The sequence below is a fragment of the Sphaeramia orbicularis genome, chromosome 4 (genome assembly GCF_902148855.1).
Source record: "Sphaeramia orbicularis chromosome 4, fSphaOr1.1, whole genome shotgun sequence".
NCBI classification, from domain to species: Eukaryota; Metazoa; Chordata; class Actinopteri; order Kurtiformes; family Apogonidae; genus Sphaeramia; species Sphaeramia orbicularis.
In genome coordinates, this window is record NC_043960.1 from 19,280,567 (window position 1) to 19,300,956 (window position 20,390).

General features: G+C 37.0%; 1 protein-coding gene across 1 annotated transcript in view; it reads left to right on the plus strand.

Moving 5' to 3' along the window:
• The window catches only part of dspb (desmoplakin b), a 63,236-nt gene that overhangs the window by 16,950 nt on the left and 25,896 nt on the right, over window positions 1-20,390 (plus strand). The window contains exons 8-23 of the mRNA XM_030132577.1: window positions 149-253; window positions 347-442; window positions 1,875-2,000; window positions 4,583-4,735; window positions 5,526-5,680; window positions 7,421-7,547; window positions 8,300-8,486; window positions 9,337-10,202; window positions 11,372-11,550; window positions 14,312-14,450; window positions 15,110-15,303; window positions 16,255-16,417; window positions 16,503-16,586; window positions 16,755-16,862; window positions 17,008-17,106; window positions 17,684-18,181. Coding sequence (XP_029988437.1) covers window positions 149-253; window positions 347-442; window positions 1,875-2,000; window positions 4,583-4,735; window positions 5,526-5,680; window positions 7,421-7,547; window positions 8,300-8,486; window positions 9,337-10,202; window positions 11,372-11,550; window positions 14,312-14,450; window positions 15,110-15,303; window positions 16,255-16,417; window positions 16,503-16,586; window positions 16,755-16,862; window positions 17,008-17,106; window positions 17,684-18,181 — 3,279 coding nt within the window. The remainder of the gene's footprint in view (window positions 1-148; window positions 254-346; window positions 443-1,874; window positions 2,001-4,582; window positions 4,736-5,525; window positions 5,681-7,420; window positions 7,548-8,299; window positions 8,487-9,336; window positions 10,203-11,371; window positions 11,551-14,311; window positions 14,451-15,109; window positions 15,304-16,254; window positions 16,418-16,502; window positions 16,587-16,754; window positions 16,863-17,007; window positions 17,107-17,683; window positions 18,182-20,390) is intronic.

Sequence of the window (20,390 nt, forward strand, 5' to 3'; positions counted from 1 at the left end):
TCATAAGGGAGTAATCATCTGTTGGAAATTACATTTTGGCAGCTGCAGTCAATCATCCACTTAGAGCGAAGCCACACAGTGCTGCTGCAGCTGCATCCTGGTGTTTTGTGTGTCCTCGGTGTTTTCTAAAGCTCTCCTTGTGAAACAGAAACTGATGAGTGCACTGGAGGACAAAGAGAAGCAACTGAATAAACTGAAAGCCAAAGTGGACAGTCAGCTGAAGAGCAACCACCCGGCTTCGGACAAGATAGAGGTGCCAACCCATCTTTATGCATCATTCAGGTTCATATGTGTGTATTTTTTATTTTTTTTTCTGATGTTTTTAAATGTTATTTTGCATTTTCAGGCTTACAGGGACACACTGCAGACTCAGTGGAGTTGGCTCCTGCAAATTACCAAGTGTATTGACGTCCATCTCAAGGAAAATGCAGCGTACAGCCAGGTACAGTATTATATTTTATAATACACATAATATTAAATAACTGATTAACTTTATGAGCATGTTCATGATATTTACTTCGTTACTGTGTGTTTTGTAATGTATTAAATACAGGTGAATAACATAGACATGACAGGATACAGGATCACGATGAAAAACAAAAACAATGTGGCAAAACAAAGGCGACTAAAATAGAACACCATCCCTAATGCGAATAATTAGATTAGGCATAACAGTACATTTAATTATTACAAGCAATAATCTTAATGTGCACTACAACAATTTTTCTTTTCCATTTCATGTTCTGCTCCTGTTTAATGGTTGGTGGTAGTTATTTTTACTAAAGGAGAATCAATTCTTAAGTCCAGAGTAGTTCTTGAGCGTTAAATATAAATACTTTACCAAACAGAGTAATTTAATTAATGGTCTATGAGCAGTTTTTATCTGACATTTTAAAAGCGTAAAAGTTACCATCTTGAACTTTAGCATTATCTGTGTTATAATAAACATTTAAGTTGTAAAATATATTCAGTCGAGAGATTTAACATGGCTGCAAAACAATGTGAATAAAACGTAAAATCAACTGGGTCAAGATATATTTGAGGAACTTTTTGAGTTTCTTTTACAGGGTAACATAGTTGACAGGTATAGATGACATTTTTGCTGTTTTCAGGCCTAAAATCATCATAACCATAACACCACGTGGCATTTTTACAGAAAGATTCTTCTCAGTATTATATATACAGTTGAATACAATTGAAATTGAAAGTTACTTATAAAGATATTGTAGTAACACTGTTGACTTAAGAGTGCAAGAAATCCACACTCGACTCACACACGACTTTATCTTAAATAACTAAGAAAGAGGAGACAGAACATACCGTGGAGTCTCACCAGTGTTTTCTTCAGGAGGAAATGACATCATGTGGAGCAGGTCATGTGATTTGGAATTAACACACTTCCTTGAGAGGTGTTTATGTAATGGGTAACTTAGATGAAAGTGATTTCTCGGACACAGATACAATTTGTTATTTTCCATATAAAACTGGATATATGCCAAAAAAGAAATCTCTGTCATGATTATTTCAACTTAACAAAAAGAACACAATCAAAACAATTTTTGAATATGCTCATTTTATTATTGTTTATCTAATTAGAAGGTGGTTGTTATTAAAATCGGACAGTTATTTAGTTGACATTTTAGGATATCTAGTCATTTATTAATTATTTATGAATCATTTATTAATATGTGATTATTTCCGTAATTAAATAATTATGGAATTTTTAAAGACATGATCATAATGAACATAAAAACATGTTTTGTTTTTTTTTTTACTTTTAATAAAGATGTATGCAAGATATATCTAATGGACTTCAAAATTCCCTCAATTATATATTAACCCAACTGTTTCCTCTCCTTTGTGTGTTTAAACAGTTCTTCAGGGAGGCTAATGAGACGTACAGCGCCCTGCAGAAGAGGCACGAGGCGGTCCGTAAGAATTTTCCCTGTGACAAGAACACTCCACTGGAGAACCTGCAGGAACTCCTAAAGGGACTGGAGGTAGAGACACTGCATAATATTAGCTTAGAAAGTGGAAGTATAAGGGATTTAGAATGAAAATTTAGCACACATTTAACAAAGGGCTTTGGTGCATCAGATCTAAACCAAAACTACAGTCTCTGAATGTGAAGAGCCAGAAAACTATAATCACTTCAGCTGCCTGTTTTCAGTCTTTGAGAACATTTGAGCCTCTGCTGTTGGTGTAGCTCTATTCTGTCAATGTCCAGATAGTTTTTTCTTATCATCAGGGGCTGTAAACAACTTATTAGGAGTTCAGTAAGTTGGTATTACTGGAAAAAATACTAATTACTAGCAAAAAAGGAGGAGAAAATAGTGCAAAAATCTTATCTTATATTCCATGTAATGTAATCTATGAAGTGCATGAAGCAATGTAAACTCACCAGTTTCCATTTCTGGTATTTCCATCTAAAATATCTCACACATACACTCAGTGGTCATTTCAAATGCATATTAACACAAATATCCAACAGGCCAGCAAATCAGTGTATTTAGGAATGTTGACATGGTCCAGACAATCTCCTGAACTTCAAACTAAGCATCAGAATGAGGAGGAAAGATAGTCATTGGTTCAGAAACTGCTGATCTACGGGTTTTTTTGTAGTGAATGGTCAGAAAAAGAGAAAACATCCAGTGAGCAGCAGTTGTCTGGGTGTGAAAGGCCTGGTTAATGTCAGTGGTCAGAGGAGAATGGCCACAGTGGACAGGGCTGATAGGAAGGCAAAAGTCACCCAAATAATCACTCATTATAACCCGAGGTATTCACAAGAGCATCTCCGAACACACAACAATGTCCGTAACAGCATATGTTTTCATTTTATTGGGTATACCTCGTACTAGCAAGGTGTAGCTGATAGAGTGAGTGCACATTCAGAATTGATTTTGTAATGTATTTTACAGTAGTATGCATTTTAGTAATTCATGAGCAAGGTCACTCTAACTAAAAGATTTGTTTGTTTGGATGTGAAATAGTGATGTGTTGGACATTTAACCCTTTAATCACAGAAATCTCCCCTGCGCTGCTTTTTACACTTTACAACATTCAAATTACTGTAACTCCTGACCTGTATGCGCTACCTACAAAATTAACCCATAAAGACCCTGTGCTACTTTTGTGACAGTTGCCAAATGCATTTTTCTCAAGATTTGACCTTTTTTCAGTAATTTATTACCATTTATCATAATTTTATCCTCTCTATTTTGCATTTTTTCTGTGAAAATCATTTAATTCACTGATAATGTACTTTAGTCATCATGCTGAGATTACATTAGAGGGTCATTATACCAAAAATAGAGAAAACTTAAGAAAAAGTGACTTTTTCAGTAAAGTATATCATTAACTGAACATAAACAAAATGTTTCCATCCACTGTCATTGATTTAACTCCATGGGTTTTACTGGTGAATCAGTATTGCAGAAGATGACAGTGTTGCCATGTTCACTACAGAGCCTCTGAACGTCCAAATGGGTCATATCTGATGACTATGAAATTATGACAAACTGTATTTTACACCAATTTTTTTTACATGTATGGATAGGATTAGTGGATCCAAAGTTATTAAATATTTTAGATCAGTAGATGCTTTTGGATGCTGGTGGATATTTGGGTCTTTATGGGTTAAAACAGTATGGGAAAGCTGAGATCCTGAGCTTTCCGACACTATATAGGAAATAACAAAAAATGAAACCGCAATATGGATACTGAATGTTCAAGACCAAAAAGCATGTTTCAGTAGATGTAAAGTAGTTGAAAGTTTGTTTTTGCAATGTCAAAAAGGTTTGTTATGGACATTTACAGTTGTTTCTGATAATAAATATGCTAAAAACTTCAAGTCTGTTTTTTTCTTTTTTTTTGCTAAAACACACTGTTTTGAGCATTTGTTATTTTTAATAATGAAAATTAATGGCCAGATATTGAAAGTTAAGTTCTTCCTGAAAACAAAGGTGCAAAAAAATTGACAAAAAGCACATTTTCTGACACTTTCATTGCAAAGAAAACATGATGACACCTAAGCAGCCTCTTATAATGGCAGTCTTAAAAGGGTTAAAAGATCAGACTAAATTCATCTGCAGGAAGACAAAAAAGATATAAATTAAAACCACAACCTACAGAGCTGCAACCACATTTATTTAATTCGATCACTTTTGTTTTGTCTCCCATGCCAATCAGTGAAATGTACTTCACCTTTTGTCTACTGATTGGATGGAAAAAGTACTCTGAAGGCATCATCTTAAACTGTGAGAAGTTACGTCTCTGTAATCAAGGTGATTTGTTGGCCATTAGTCAGTAAGTGCAGAACATGCATCGATGGTCTGTTGAAGACTGCTAGTGTTGATTAAGACAACTAAAAGATACACTTGAGTCCCTCTTTTAACTGTGAAATAATAAGCCACTTGAAGTAGATGCTCAGTAAGTCAATTTAGCTGCTTCAGTAACTTCAGTAATTGATTGAATGCTCTGCTTGTTGTCATTGTGGACTTCATTTTCTTTCCATTACTCACTGAAATAATTTTTCATTGATGTGTGACCCAAGCAACTTTTTTTCATTTTTTTTAATCTCCAGAGAGAAAGAGACAAGATCATGGAAAACAAGAGGCAGGTTCAACATCTGGTCAGTAAGTCGAAGAGCATCGTGAGGCTGAAGCCCAGGAACCCAGATGAGAAGAGCAGCAGCCCCATCATCGTCAAAGCCTTGTGTGACTTTAAACAAGACCAGGTCAGAGTGGAAATGACCCACACATCACAATTTTAACCATACACATACAGGCGTTAATACAGGGGTGTCAAACTCATTTTAGTTCACAGGCCAGATTCAGCCAATTTTGATCTGCAGTGGGCCGGATCAGTAAAATAATAACATAATAATATATAAATAATGTCAACTCCAAAATTTTCTCTCTGTTTTAGAGTGAAAAAAGTTAATTTACATTATGAAAAGGTTTACATCTAGAAACTATCCTTTCAAAAGATGTAAATAACATGAACAAACTGAAAAAATAAGTATAATTTTAACAGTATTCTGCCTTAGTTTATCATTTACACATGTACATTATAACTTCCAGATCACAGTGGATCGACAAATACACATAACATGGAGTAACAGGCAGAATATTGTTAAAATTGTACTTACTTCTCTTAAGACATTTCGGGTTGTTCATAATTGTTCAGGTTATTCACATTTTTTGCAAAATTATACTTTATTTTAGTGTAAATACATGAAAATATTTACATTTACAAAGAGAAACATTTGAAGTTGTCATTATTTATATATTATTATGATAGTATTTTACTGGTCTGACCCAACTGAGATTGAATTGGTCTGATGTGGAACCTGAACTAAAAGGATTGTTAATATTTTAGTGTAATTTTTGCATTTCACAAATTCATCCCAAGGACCGGACTGGACCCTTTGGCGGGCCGGATTTGGCCCCTGGGCCACATGTTTGACACCTGTGCATTAATATATCAGCAGTGTGTGATATATTCTGTCTGTTCTGGCTCCACAGAAAGTGATTCTTAAGGACAATGAGGGGATCCTGAAGGACAACAGTCAGCGCAGTAAATGGCATGTGACCGGCCCAGGAGGACTTGACATGTTGGTGCCTTCTGTGTGTCTGATGATACCACCACCCAACCCAATCAGCATCAGCCTGGCCAACAAGTAAGATACACATATTTTTCTTTTATTAGGCCTTTATTTAACCAGATAAAATCCCACTGAGATCGAGATCTCTTTTACAAGGGTGACCTGGCCAAGAGGTCAGCAGCACACGCCAAGAAAGAAAACAGGCAGACAGATATTAACAATAAATTAAAACAAACAGTAATAATATTGTAATGACAGAAAAGTGAGACAGTTTTTTTAAAAGTGCAGTTATTGAAGTGCAAAAATTTAGTTGAGATCACTGCAATTTAAAAACACAGGCACTGTTTGATTGACTCTCGCTGTCTTGACCATAAGACGGAGTGAAAAGCTTGAAATGACATGAGTTCTGGCATTTTCAGCTCTACTTGAAGTGTGTTCCAGGCAAAGGAGGCGGCAAAGCTAAAAGCTCACTTCCCCATTTCAGTTCTAACTTTTGGGTACTTTCAAATAACACTGATTACAAGACCGTAAAGAATATTGACTGGTTGATCTTTGGAGAAAAAAGGATAGGTATGACGGTACCATACCTAGAAGAGCTTTGTAGGTTTAGGTTATCTGGCTTCAGTGACATCTGATGGTGATGCTATGTAAATATAAGCTATCAAGAAAATGACTGTACTCTTTCTTTACTGTCTGCAGAATGTTATTATGCTCTACCTCTATAAAAAACACAGTGATATATTTCATATTTTAGAAAACAATATAATTCTGTCAGTGTCTTTTAGTGTATACAAAAAATTTAGGCACACTTCTTAACCTTAACATAAAAGCTGTAGAGAGAAAACTACTGAAAATACATTAAAATTAAATATATTAGACTATATTATATTAATTAGATTTTAAAAGCTATGCCCAATAGCACATACCTTTATTTGTTTGCACATGTAAAACAGAGGACTCTAAAGCTCTTAAAGGAGGTGGAGTCTAAAAAACAAAAAAAAACAACAAAAAAACCCCAAAAAAACAGAAACAAAAAGAAACAGGTGAGATCAAATAAAAACCATACATTCCATCAGATGCATCCACTATCTGCGCATCACATTCTATCCATGCCCTTTAGTTCTCTTGGTTATTAACAACCTTATGAGTGACCAAACGTTTGGCTACTAATAAGCACTTTTGACTCTACTCAGTTCATTCCTGAAAAACACACGTACCAAATCTGAAAACCCCCTGATGGTGTACTAAAGATATGGGGTTGATATTGAGTGAAGTCAGTCTTTGACCTTTTGATAATAACATGTCATCACATCACGTTATTGCTGTATAAACTCTAAAATTATGGTCGTGAACTTTGACCTTTGGCCACTAAACTAAGTCCAAGCGAATGTGACGTTCTGTCAAGTAGCTCCTGACATTATAAGGCCCCCGTTTATAAGCTATGGATAGCTTCTGTGGTTACCCTTTTTACATAATCATATCTTACTGTAAATTATGAATACAAGTTGCATACGTATTTTAAATGATTTGTAAATAAAATGTGAACTGTGAACTGTAAGGTACAGAAATGAACAACAAACATACTGTTGAAGGTAATTTGAAAATATATGTAATGTTGATAGAAATGTGTTGTGAGTTTTTTAAGCTTTTATGGGGCTCAGATCAGAACTGAATGAAGGGGTGAGGGTATGTAGTCTTGTATGTGATAAACAAAATGTTGAAAAGGAAGAATTAGTTTTGTTAGCATCCTAGCTAACCAATATCTGATACATCGCATTAGCAAAAACTGATATTTAATCTCTGTATTTTGGAAAGGAATGAGCAGTACTATGAGGCCATCATGTCAATCTGGAATCAGCTTTACATCAACGTTAAGAGTCTCATCGCCTGGCAGTACTGTCTGTTGGACATCAAACGCATCAACTCTCTCACCATGACCATGGTAAGTCACGATGACGGTGCATCTGCTGGTGTTGAAAAGTAAATCAAGGAAGACTGGCACTAGACTAAATATATGGAGTTTCCGATGTGTCAAGGTCAAGGTTACTTTATTTGTACCTGTAGGTAGATTTGTTTTGCAGTCTAGGTGACTGATTTGGTATTACAACAATACATACGTTGAACATGTAAGACAGGTACTTGATCACGCTTACAGACAGGACAAAAAGACAGGAAAAACAGACAAAAAGTGCTCAGTGTTCCACCATTCATCAGTATAGCAGCATGGATAAGTAAAAGAATAAAAGAAATAAATAAGATCAAATAAATAAAAACAAGATGCAATAAAACATAATAAAAACCAGAAAAGATAAGAACAATCCTGGATAAAACCCAGGATAAGAACATAAAATTTAAAAACTTAAAAATTTGAAGTCACAATAATAATAAATTGAGCAAAGAAATGGGATAAATAACTAAAATAAGTTAGTAAAGTGCAATGTCACTATTTCTTATTGAGCTCAGTGACGGCGACAGGAACAAAGCTGTTTTTATAACACTGTGTCATGCTAATTTAGTGATAGGCTAAGGCTGATTTGATGTTATTTTGAGATTTTCATTTCATCAGAATTATCATTATTTAAACTACAATCCAGGAGATGTTATCTGCTGAAAAAATGCTTTTGTTCTCTGCACTAAAACTTAAATCATTGTAAGGTTTTGATGTGAATGACATGTTGGTGTGTTTGCGTTCAGCTGTCCAAGATGAGTCAAGAGGAGTATCGCCAGATCATCAGGAGTATGGAGACTCACTACGAGGAGTTCAAAAAGACCTCCAAGGGCTCCCAGATGTTTGCTGAGGAGGACAGGAAGGTTATAGAGAACCAGTTCACCGGAGCCCAGGCCCATTATGACAAACTGGTGGTGCAGCTGCCAAGCTACGGTCAGTGTTACGTTTCTGCATTCACATATACACACGTTTGTTGCTTTGTTAGTAAAAGAAGAATAATTTTCTAGTTGCTCCTAATGTTGCCTGCCTAATAAAGGTGCAATTGGTCATTTAGCTACCGAAAGCTCATTTGATAATTTTAGATCATTTCAATGTCCACAAATGTTAGCTAAAGTAAAAAGGCTAAAGACAGTGGATTTTTGAGGGTTGATGTAATAGTTGATTAGAGCAGGTAAAAGCTGATTAATAGCTGAAAATTATTTCCATATTGTGTCTCTGAAACGTAGTATATTTGACTTCATTAGAAACCTGATAGCTGTTGATCTGAACGTCATAGTTCTAAATACAAAATAAGTAAATCTGGATCTCTGACTATCAGGCTAAAAAAAGAACAAAACAAACAAACAAACAAAACTCATTTGGCTTGTGTCATTTTCAGGCCCCAGTGGTCAACAGGAAGAACAGTTAAGAGTAAAGAGCATTAAATCAGTAAAGAGTTAAATATTAACTACCTTAGTGTTGATTTTAACACTTCAGTAGTGGTTCCCTCTAAACACCAGGTAGGTGTTGATTTTAACTCTGAGAGTGTTAAAATTGTTATCTCAGATTTGTAGTGTGGGAACAGTTTTTATTGTCTGAGCTTCTGTCCTTACTCTTCTTCTTCCAAGAGCCAAATTCTGTTCATTCTGATTGATATGTCTGGTTCTATGCTGATCTAAAGAAGCTTAAACAGATGTTATACTAATGACAGTGGCCAGGTTCTTTAGAATGAGACAATTATAAATGACTTTCATATTAAGTTTTAAGCCTTTATTTAATACAAATGTCTTCTGTGTGTTCTCAGTTGGTGGAGAAGAAGTAGAAGAAATAGAAGAAATAGAAGAAGAGGAAGTAGTTGAAGTGCAGCAACAGCAAGTTGTCGAACTGCAGCACCAGCCAACAATGGTTGAGGTTCAGCATCAACAAGTAGTCCAGCTTCAGCACCAGCCAGTAGTACAGCAGCCGCATTTTATCATAATCCAACCTCAGCAGCAGCAGCTACATCTTCTGCAACTGCAGCACCAGCAGCAGATACAACTACAGCAGCAGCAGCTTCAGCTGCAGCAGCAGCAAGCAGCTGAAGAAGAGGCCATCAGGGTTGAAGAGGCCCGGATACTCGAAGAGACCCGAATACTCGAAGAGACCCGGAGACTCGAAGAAGCCCGGATACTCGAAGAGACCCGGAAACTTGAAGAGGCCCGGAGACTTGAGGAGGCCCGGAAACTCGAAGAAACCCGGAGATTCGAAGAAGAAAGGCGGAGAGCTGAAGAAGAAAGGCGGAGGGTCGAAGAAGCCCGGAGACGGGAAGAAGTCCGGAGACTCGAAGAAGAAAGGCGGAGGCTCGAAGAAGAAAGGCGGAGAGCTGAAGAAGCAAGACTGAGAGCCGAAGAAGAAAGACGGAGAGCTGAGCTGAGAAAACAGGCGGAAAGGAAGGAGCAAGTGATCAAGAGAGAAACAGTTAAAGTGACGAAGGCGGAGCCTGTGAGGAGGAAGGTGCTGCTGTCCTCATCATCCTCTTCCTCCTCCATATCCTCCTCCCAGAGTTTATCAGACCTGCATTCTCTCAGACTGAGGCTGGAGGCCGCCGAGGGCACGCTCAGTCAACACCTTCACGTCTCTATAGGAGACGACAGCGTGCACGACTGTGGCCTCAAGATCACACAGTTAGAGGTAGATACACAAACTAACACACCACAGAAAACATACAGCTAGCTCTGTGACATCTGCTGATTCTTTTCACAATTGGTCGATTATTTTATTATTATTATTACTATTATTATTATTATTATTATTATTATTATTATTATTATTATTATTATTATTATTATTATTTATTTTGTCAATTAAATGGCAGAAAGTAATGAATAACATTCTTCAGTCCAAGAGAATGTCAATGCCACTAATGACTACAGTGGTGGAGGAAGTATTCATATCCTTTACTTCAGTCAAAGTCCAACAAACTAAAGTAAAATGAATTGAAAGTCCCACATGAAAAATAGAAAAACATGAAAAAATGTAACCTCACACCTCAGCATCCACACCCAGTGTGCAGCTCCAAGGCACTTTTAATGTCGTACAGTCAAAATTTTATGATTTAAAACTGTTTTTTTACTGGTTATTTTCAAAAGCTAAGTCAAAGTTACTGGACCTTCTTTTAATCACCACTTCTCCACACCATCAAATCGATCATCCATCTGAGTACAGATATCTCAGTATTTTAATAGATGATTCACTGTCATTCACTCCTCACATTCAGCAGCTTTTACAAAGACTGAAGCTAAAATTGAGTTTCTATTTTTGGATAAAATGTATCCTTTCTTTTATGTCTGTGTTGGATTATGGGGACAGTATTTATATGAAGTGCTTACATGCTCTTGATACTGTATATCACAGTGCTGTTTTGATAAAAATGCGATCTTCTTTGTAAAATATTATTGTCATATTCTATTGTTCACTAAGTCAAAGCTTAATCTGAAAACTAACCGAAGATATCAGACAAAAGCAGAGAGACTAGAGAAATATACAATAACACGAACTGGAAATACTCTTGTAAAGTGCTTCAAGTTGTACTTAAGTATGGTACTTGAGTTCCATCACTGTTTTAGATGTTTATTTTTACATCAGATGTAGGCCTACTTAAGAAATGCTACAAATTATGACATTCAAGTCACAAAAACCTGAAAAATGTTGTCTTTTTTTCTTGAAAAATGACCAGAGTACTTGATATTTGTCTAATAAACTTAAAAATCATCACGGCTCTAAAATCAAACAACCTTGTGGGATTAAAACGCATGTCTTATTCAGCATTTCTAACAATATTTACACTTACTTTTCCTCAGATGGTGCAGCGCGACGTCGACTTAATGCGTGACGAGTATCTCCGCCTGAGGGATCGCATTTTGAGGGAGCTGGAAACCATTAGTGATTCAGACAAAGCCCAGTTCCTTCGCAGTGAGATTGGAGTCATCAGCCAAAGATTGGCCAGTCTGGAGAGCAGCTCATCGGCTTACGTGATGCGGTACGCCAATGCAGTCACTACTAAGTCACTGATAACTTTTAAGCCTTGTATTGTTTAAAAAATGGTTGAGAAGATGTGTAGAGTCACATAATTTTATTCTGAGTTGTTTTATAGTTTTTAAGTGTTCATTATTGTGTTTTTATTATGTGTCAGTTTGGTTTCTGATTTCACTGTAGTTTTGTCTGGTTTCCAAGTCTCATTTCTACTAGTGTGGGCCTTTCTTTGGGGAGTTTGCATGTTCTCCCAGTTAATTCATAAAACAGATGGATGGATGGATTCAAATATTTGGAAAGCCTTGATTTAAGCAAACTGAAAAAGGTAGAATGAAGGAATTCATGACGTCAAATGTGATTTCTGAAGTCATTTGACTAAAACTGAAATATTGTATTTTAGTAAAGCCATTTTACCTAAAGCACTATAATTAATATTTTTAGTTTCAGTGAACAACATTATTTTGTCACTCGCAGTTTTAGTTTTTCATACAGCATCTTTATATAAAAATTCATATGATCTATTTAAAATGCTGGGTAGTCAGACTATGGTTGATCATCTGTATTGATCAAACAGCCATTGACTGATGAGATATGAGGAAAGCTTGACCTTCTCCCTTCACCCTATTTCCATTCTTTACTTGATCTGTCACTAGGGATGTAACGATATGAAAATTTCATATCACGGTTATTGTGACCAAAATTATCACAGTTATCATTATTATCGCGGTTTTGTTGAAATTGTGCTCAAAATGTTCAAAAAGTACTAATACACACACTGAAATAATTTAACCCAGTTGTATTTTGAAAAAAAAAAAAACAAAAAAACCCCAAATAAAATAATTGGCACAATGTACCTTCTGTTGCAGAAACATTCAAATATTAACCCTTAGTGGTCTGAGCCTATTTTGTCTGTTTTTCAGTCCTTTTGATTTTGCCGTTATATACTACTGTATATAAACAAATGTTTACTATACCCATGTTTGGGATCTTTTTTTTTTTCAGCACAACTTCATCTATATCATCTGTCTATTATTTTTTCACTTTAACGTACTATAAAAACACAAAAGGACAAAAAACATGAAAAAATATATAATCCGATTTGAAAAATGTATATAATTTATTCCACAAATAACACACAGATGCTTAACGAACCTTTTCAAAGACTTTAAAAGTGAATATTGGTTCCAAATATTAGGTATATAAAATCAAAATTGAAATAAATTAAAACTATGCTCAAATATTTGACATAAAAGCAGATCTTTACATAGGGGTTTTCTCCGGAAAAGTGCGGTAATCAAACACGGTTATCATGATAATTAGAATTTAAACGGTAATACTAACCGTCTGCAATTTTACCGTGGTTTATCGTTATACAAGTAATCATTACATCCCTATCTGTCACTTAACATGTGAATAACGGAGTATAACACTATGAATTCTTCCTGGAGAGACTGTCTGCAGAAAAATATCCCCCTTCTAGTTCAGTGAATTCATTCAGAGTTAAGATGAGGCTTTGGTTGTCTTTGTGTGCCAAACTGAGTGGCTGTTTTTCAAAATGAAGCTCCTTTTTAGTAAAAAAAATAAGTCCCTTGACAGTCTGCAGTGTAAGGATATGTCCACTTACACTTAAAATACCTAAAAGACATAGAAAGGCGCATCTAATTGAGACTGTAGATGCTTCTAATTAACTGTGGCTTCTATTCAGAATCCGTTTTCTCTTTTGTGTTACATTACAGCTGTGTGATATGAAGCCACTGCTGTTCTATGTTTTGTGCTAACATTTACAATGAGTCACAAATCACACTCTATACTTATGTAAAATTAGATGTTTCGACACTTTACTTTTTGGTACACAACACATATGCTGGAAATAAATTTGCATGAAGGTAACAAAAACAAAAACATGGAGTAGAGTTAATGTGACACAGGACAGGGTATTAAAAAAGACTCAAAGTAGTTGAGACCAAAAGAGGAACTCATGCTGGGGTTTGGTGATTTTTGTGGTGTATAATTTGTGACATTACAAATCGGTCCATCAGTAGCGATGTGGAAATACCTTTTCCACTGTGGGAACCATCTCTGTCTTCCTACTATATTTTGTCCAATAGTCATCAGTCATCAAATGTGAGTTTACAGAACAATTACTATATTGTGATGAATATTGTTACCATGATAAAAGATCTTGATCATATTGCTCACCCATAAGATGCATTGTGCAACAAAAAAATTCCTCATTACTGGAAAAGGAATAATTGTAGTGGTGTTAAAAGTCTTCAGAAATAAGTAGTAAAAGCACTGATGACTGTGAAAATACTCCACTACATGCAAAGGTTTATATAGATGAGACCTTAAATAAAGGGTAAAACCTCATATATGGGTATAATGACAAAATGCCCTTAAAGTGTGAAAAGAAAAAGTAGTTATTGTGCAGTAAAATGTTGATAGATGTATTCATGTTATGGCTTAATTAATCTATATGTTGGATTTTACTGCTGCGTATTTGAAGTAATTTAAATACTGTTGTGTGGTTTAATCTACAGTGATGCATCATATTCTGTAAGAACATCATATGTTTGTAGCATCACTGTCTCAAACAATAACAGTGCATTTTCCACCTAATCTAAGATAGATTATGAAGAGTTTATTTAGCTTAAGGAGGAGAAGATTGTTTTGGAGATATTTTGTCACATACCGTGGCACTGCTTTATACATTTTTAAATTCAGCTTTGTAAAATAGCTCTTTTCTCTCCCTCATTTTTTTTTTTCAGTATTCGGGCTTTAAGGGATCTGCTGCAGAGTCTGGCTCGGGCTGAGGATACAGTGAAAGTTTATGAAGCCAGACTGACAGAGAAGGAAACAACCTCTCTGCAGCCTAGTGAAGTGCAACATTACATGACAACCCTGGAGGTATTTTATATATATATGTGTATGTGTATAAATCCACTACTTATAATGTTATGCATATGAATTTTTAGTATTTTTTTCATGTCATAATCTAAGAAACTTGTATGAACTGGAGTCCTTTTTGCTTTTGCCCTGCATTGCTGAGCTTCAAGCAAGCTGCAGCTGGGGAAGAATACCAGTGCATATTAGTGCACAGCTTAGTGGATACCCATCAAGTTGATTTAGAAAATCTGTCGTGAGAAAGCTGGAAGAATTTCTTTCCTTTGGGGTTCAGTGTGTGCCAGAATTCTCTGGTCAGAAGATGCTGCTCTTATAAATAACTTTTAAATATAACTTTTTGTGTTTTAACACTTTTTGTGTCATTTTTAAAGGAAGTCTTCACATTTAGCAGCAGGAAAAACAACACAGTAATAATACTATTTTGACTGGATGCGCTCAACTGATCTTTAAATGTTGAATGAGCCCGTAATATAAATAATACACATAGAGTATCTGATATAACTTGCTAATTGTAATTTATTTAAAAAAAAACCAAAAAAACCAAAAAAAACAACTCACCCTAGTATGTGGTAGATTATTCCATATTTCACACATGGCATTTTGTGGAGATCTTATATACTGCTGTGTTTGTACTGTTACACTGCTTTTGTCTTTATATACAGGCTATTAAAGCAGAGCTGGATCAGAAGAGGGATGTTCTGGCGGCCATGGAGGCGGAGCTGACCAAGGCAACCCACTGGAACTGCCAGGTGGGCGGGCCTTTCCACAGGTGTGACATGATGCTGTCCAAATACACCGAACAGGTCAGCCTGCTGTCGGACCGCTGGAAACGAATCCAGGGACAGATTGACACCAGGTATGTGCTTATATTGTACAACTAAATTTAACTCCAGAGGATTAATGCTATATACTTGCACAGATCTATGCCATTTGTCGACATTGACATTATGTTACATTATATAGATTTTTTAAATCATTTATTATTCACACATAATGTAAAAGATCAACAGCTCCCAACAATGTCAACAAGCTTTAGAAATCATGTATTATTTCTGTTTTATTCATTATCTTTTGCTTTTTTCTGCTGTTCTGATGTTACTATTTTAAGTACTACATATGTTCATTTTTTCTAGTTGTTTTTTTATAATCTTAATTTGTGTTTTGTCCTTTGTGGTTGGTTCAACCCTCCCCTTTTTCATTGTAATCACTTTTTTTAACCAAATATCTGTTGGTTCCTGCCACACAAGATTTATATATAACCTTGGATTTATTGACATCATGTAATCTAATGGCGTGTTAAGCTACTTTTCCTGGGGTCTGCCTTTAAAATTGAAAAGCAGAAAAAAATTGTTAAAATTAGACTTTACAGTCAATTCACATTAGCACATACAACATATATTAAACATTATAATAATTGCATTCCTAAAGACTTTAAAGATAAAAACTGTATGAAATAATGACACTAAACTAATTCCTGCATATCCTACAAATATTATCCAAGGTAGCAGTTAGTAGCAGTTTTTGACTGTGCTGATATAATGGAATTTGGGATTGTTAAAATGTCCATTTTGCAAGCAGATGTGCAGCAGTAAACCCTACCCTCATTTTCAACTAGTCAAGAAATGATAATAAAACTGTTTGAATAATCTGTAAAAGTAATTTGTTGCAGTTTTAGTATTGAAATTTCACTGCATCAGATGAGTAAAATCTGACTGAAAAAAAAAAACCCTGATGTTGTTACTGCTTACGTAAAAATATACTGAAATGCTCTTTTTAATTTTTATGTTGTTTTTCTTTTCTTGCTCAGAATCCAAGATCTGGAGGTCTATCTTCCTCAGCTGCAACATTACCAGCAAGTCAGCACCTCTCTCAGCGACTGGATTGATATCACAAGGAAGAAACAGGATGCATTGCAAGCTACAAAGATCGAAAGCGTCCAAGCTCTGAAAACCCATATTAGCAACCAGAAGGTCTCTTCCCATCCCTTAAAGGCTTAATGCTTTAATGCTTTATTGAATCATAAATGCCTGAATATGTTTATATTCTGATTTCAAGGCTCTGAACTCAGAAATCAAATCACGGAGGGAAACATTAGATGGTGTGCTGAGGGACAATGAGGCCTGTGTCAACTCTATTAAAGTAAGTAGAACTACTGCATATTTTACAGCCTGGTAGTGCCTTGACCTGTTGGTAACTGGAATAGGCTCCAGCATCCCTGAAAGGATTAAGTGGTTTGGAAAATGAATGAATGACTAATGTTGACATGACAAATTCATTTCACCTCCTCTCATCACTGTGTATATACAGGACTATGAAACAGACCTTGCATCTTACAGCTCTGGTTTAGAGACTCTGCTCAACATCCCCATTAAGAGGACAATGCTGAAGTCACCATCAGTGGATCTTAACCAGGAGGTAACATCACTTAACTAAAACCCAAAACACTGAAGATATGTGGCAAGCACTGACTCACTTGTTTGCCAAAAGAAAGGGGCTGGACACTTCGTGTGAATCTGAACCTCTTTCAAAGTTAACTGAATTTTCTTTATTTTTCTTCTAGGCAACACATCTACAAACTCGTTACATGGAGTTGCTCACTTTATCTGGTGACTACAACAAATTCCTAGGAGACCTGCTCAAAAACATGGAGGAGCTTAAGGTACAGATATTTTGTACCAAGACATTCAGGAAAACTAGTACTTTAGATAAATCAGTCACATTTACACAAAATGTAAAATGTAAATGTCTGATGTAACCTGCAGATATGCTAACCTTACTACAAAAAACTATTTTAATGAATGAATGAATGAATGAATGAATGAAATTAATTAAATAGGTATATGAACCACATCAAATCTTAGCTACATGTGACTCAAAGGTAGATGTAAATCTGAAATAGACTGTGGAAGAATTTCTGCATATTTCTTCTGTGGGACTGGATGATCTACAGCAGTAAAACGCAGCAGTAACATTACTGCACTAGTAAAGTTAATCTCAAAACATCATAAAGCAAAAACGCTGACATGAACTGCTAGTCAATGTCTACTTTGATTTTTCATACTTATAATACCTTATGGTTGATAATACTTCTACTTTAGGTCAGGTTTTGAACACAGAGAATTTATTTGTAGTGGAATATTATCACTGTGCAGTGAAGCTATTTTACTTACATAACGGATCTGAAGACTTCTTCCACCACTGTCTATATTCATTGTTTTTCTCCTTATTGCCTTTAGATTCGAAACACAAGGATTGACCTGTTAGAAGAAGAACTTCGCTTGCTGAAAGACGATCTTGATGACCGTAATACCAAGAACAAATCGCTAGAAGATGCTGTCTCTCGTTACCAGCTGGAGCTATCACAGGCTCAGGAGCAGCTGCTGTCAGTGGAGGATGTGAAGCAAAAGACAGTTCTTCAGTGCAGTGCCACCAAAGAGAGCCTTGACTCCACTCAAAGCCAGCTGTCAGACCTCAATGATGAGGTGACCCGCCTTAACTACCTGCTTGAGGAAGAGAAGAGGAAGAAAAGGCTGGCAGAGGAGCGTTACACTCAGCAGCAGGAGGAGTATGAGGGGGTGCTGAGGAAGAGGCAGAAGGAGCTTGAGACCGTTAGCCGGTCCAAGATGGAGATAGAGAAGAGCGTGGCAAATAAAGATCATGAGATTGAGCAGCTGCAGCGGCAGCTGGAGGAGGAAGCAGCGAGGATCAAGGAGCTACAGAAGGAGATGTCAAAGGTAAGGAGCCAATGCAGTGCGGAGATCAATAACTTAAAGCTCAGCTACGACTCCCAGATTCACATCAGTCAAACAGACATCCAGAGGCTGGCAGCCCAGAGGGATGAGGACACAGCAGAGCTTCAGATGCAGTATGACCGAATGGAGGCAGAGAGGAGGAATCTGGAGGATGAAGTCAGGAGGCTCAGGACATCTATTAATCAAGTTGAGGAGCAAAGGCAAAGGGCAGAGGAAGAGGCTCACAGTCAGCGCTTAGTTATCACAGAAGAAGGACGCAGGAGGAGAGAACTGGAAAGTCAGGTGGAGATGTTGATGAGGCAGATGGATGAAGAAAGCAGCCAGTACCGGGAGGACCTGGCAGAGATCATGAATAGTCTACAGGAAAAGAGTGACCAACTGGCCTATACCACACATAGTCTGGATGAAGAAATCCGAAGGAGGAAAACCATAGAAGAAGGACAGGGAGTCCTGGGGGAGACAATAACTCAGATGCAGCAGAAACTGACCAGTTCTTCAGTGGTTGCAACACAGCTGAAGGAGAGTGAGGATGAACTCGAAAAGATGCGTTTTGAGTTTGAAAGGGAGAACAAAGAGCGAAGCAGAGTTGAACAAAATATGAGCAGATTACAAGGGCGTCTTAAGGACCTTCAGGTTGTAAGAGATGCATTGGAAAGCCAGGTGGAAAATTTGAGAAAGAGCAATCAAGAGGAAGCTGCCAGAAGAAGGCAGGTGGAAGCAGAACTGGAAAAGGCTGCCGTGACCTTGACAGAGTACACGACCACGCTTAATGTGCTCCGGCAGAGTGAATCTCAAGCCAGTGCTTCAGAAAAGAGAGCTGCAGAAGAGCATTTTCGGCTGCAAGAGGAACTGGAAAATAGTTTGAGACAAAGTAAGATAACTTCAGAGCAAATGTCACAACTGAATACTGAGTTGAAAGCCCTCCAGCAACAGCTCATCCAGGAGCAGAAAAATGTCAAAGAAGCAAACCTTCTAAATCAGAGTCTTTGCAAAACTATAGAGGAGAAGAGTAAGGTACTGAATGACAACTCTACTGAGCTTCAAAGGCTGAAGGAGACGATAGAAACCCAAAACAACAAAAGATTGAAGCTTGAGGAGGAATGTCAGAAGATACGTTTTGAGTTTGAGAGGGAGAGCAAGGAGCGAAGCGGAGTTGAACAAAATATGAACAAACTACAAGGACACATCAAGGAGCTCCAAGGTGTGAAAGAGGGGTTGGAAAGCCAGGTGGAGGACATGAAGAAGAACAACCAGGAGGAAGTAGCAAGAAGAAGGCAGGTGGAAGCAAATCTGGAAAAGACTGTTATGAAAATGACAGAGTACACCACTACCATCACTGCACTCCAGCAGAGCCAAACACAAGCCAACACGTCAGAGAAGAAGGGTGAAGAAGAGCGCTGTAGGCTGCAGGCAGAACTGGAGAGGAGTTTGAGACAGAGCAAGTCCACTTCCGAGCATGTGACACAACTAAGTGCTGAGCTGAAAGTCCTGCAGCAACAGCTCATCCAGGAGAAGAACTGCGTCAAAGAAGCAAACCTCCGAATTGAAAGCCATCAGAAGACTATACAAGAGAAGATTAAAATACTGAATGACAACTCTGCTGAGCTCCAACAGCTAAAGAAGATTACAGAAACTCAGACCAAAGAGAAACTGAAGCTTGAAGAACAACTGCAGATGACACGTGTTGACTTGCAGAAGGAGAGCCAGGAGCGGAGCAGAGTTGAACAAAATATGAACAAACTTCAAGGGCACATCAAGGATCTCCAAGCTGTGAAAAAGGGATTGGAGAGCCAGGTGGAGGATTTGAAGAAGAACAACCAAGAGGAAGTCACCAGAAGAAAACATGTTGAAGCAAAGCTGCAAAAAACCACTGTGACTATGACAGAGTACACCACCACCATCAAGACACTTCAGCAAAGCCAATCTCAAACCAGTGCATCTGAAAAGAAAATTGAAGAAGAACGTCTTAGACTGACGAGGGAGCTGGAGAGTAGTGTGAAACAAAACAAAACAGCTTCAGAGCGTGTGATCCAGCTGAGCACAGAACTTAAAGCCCTGCAGCAGCAACTTGTCCAGGTGCAGACTCATGTCAAAGAGGCAAACCTGCGAAATGAGGGTCTTTCCCGAACTATAGAAGAGAAAAATAAGGTGCTGAATAACAACTCTGCTGAGCTTCAAAGGCTGATGAAGA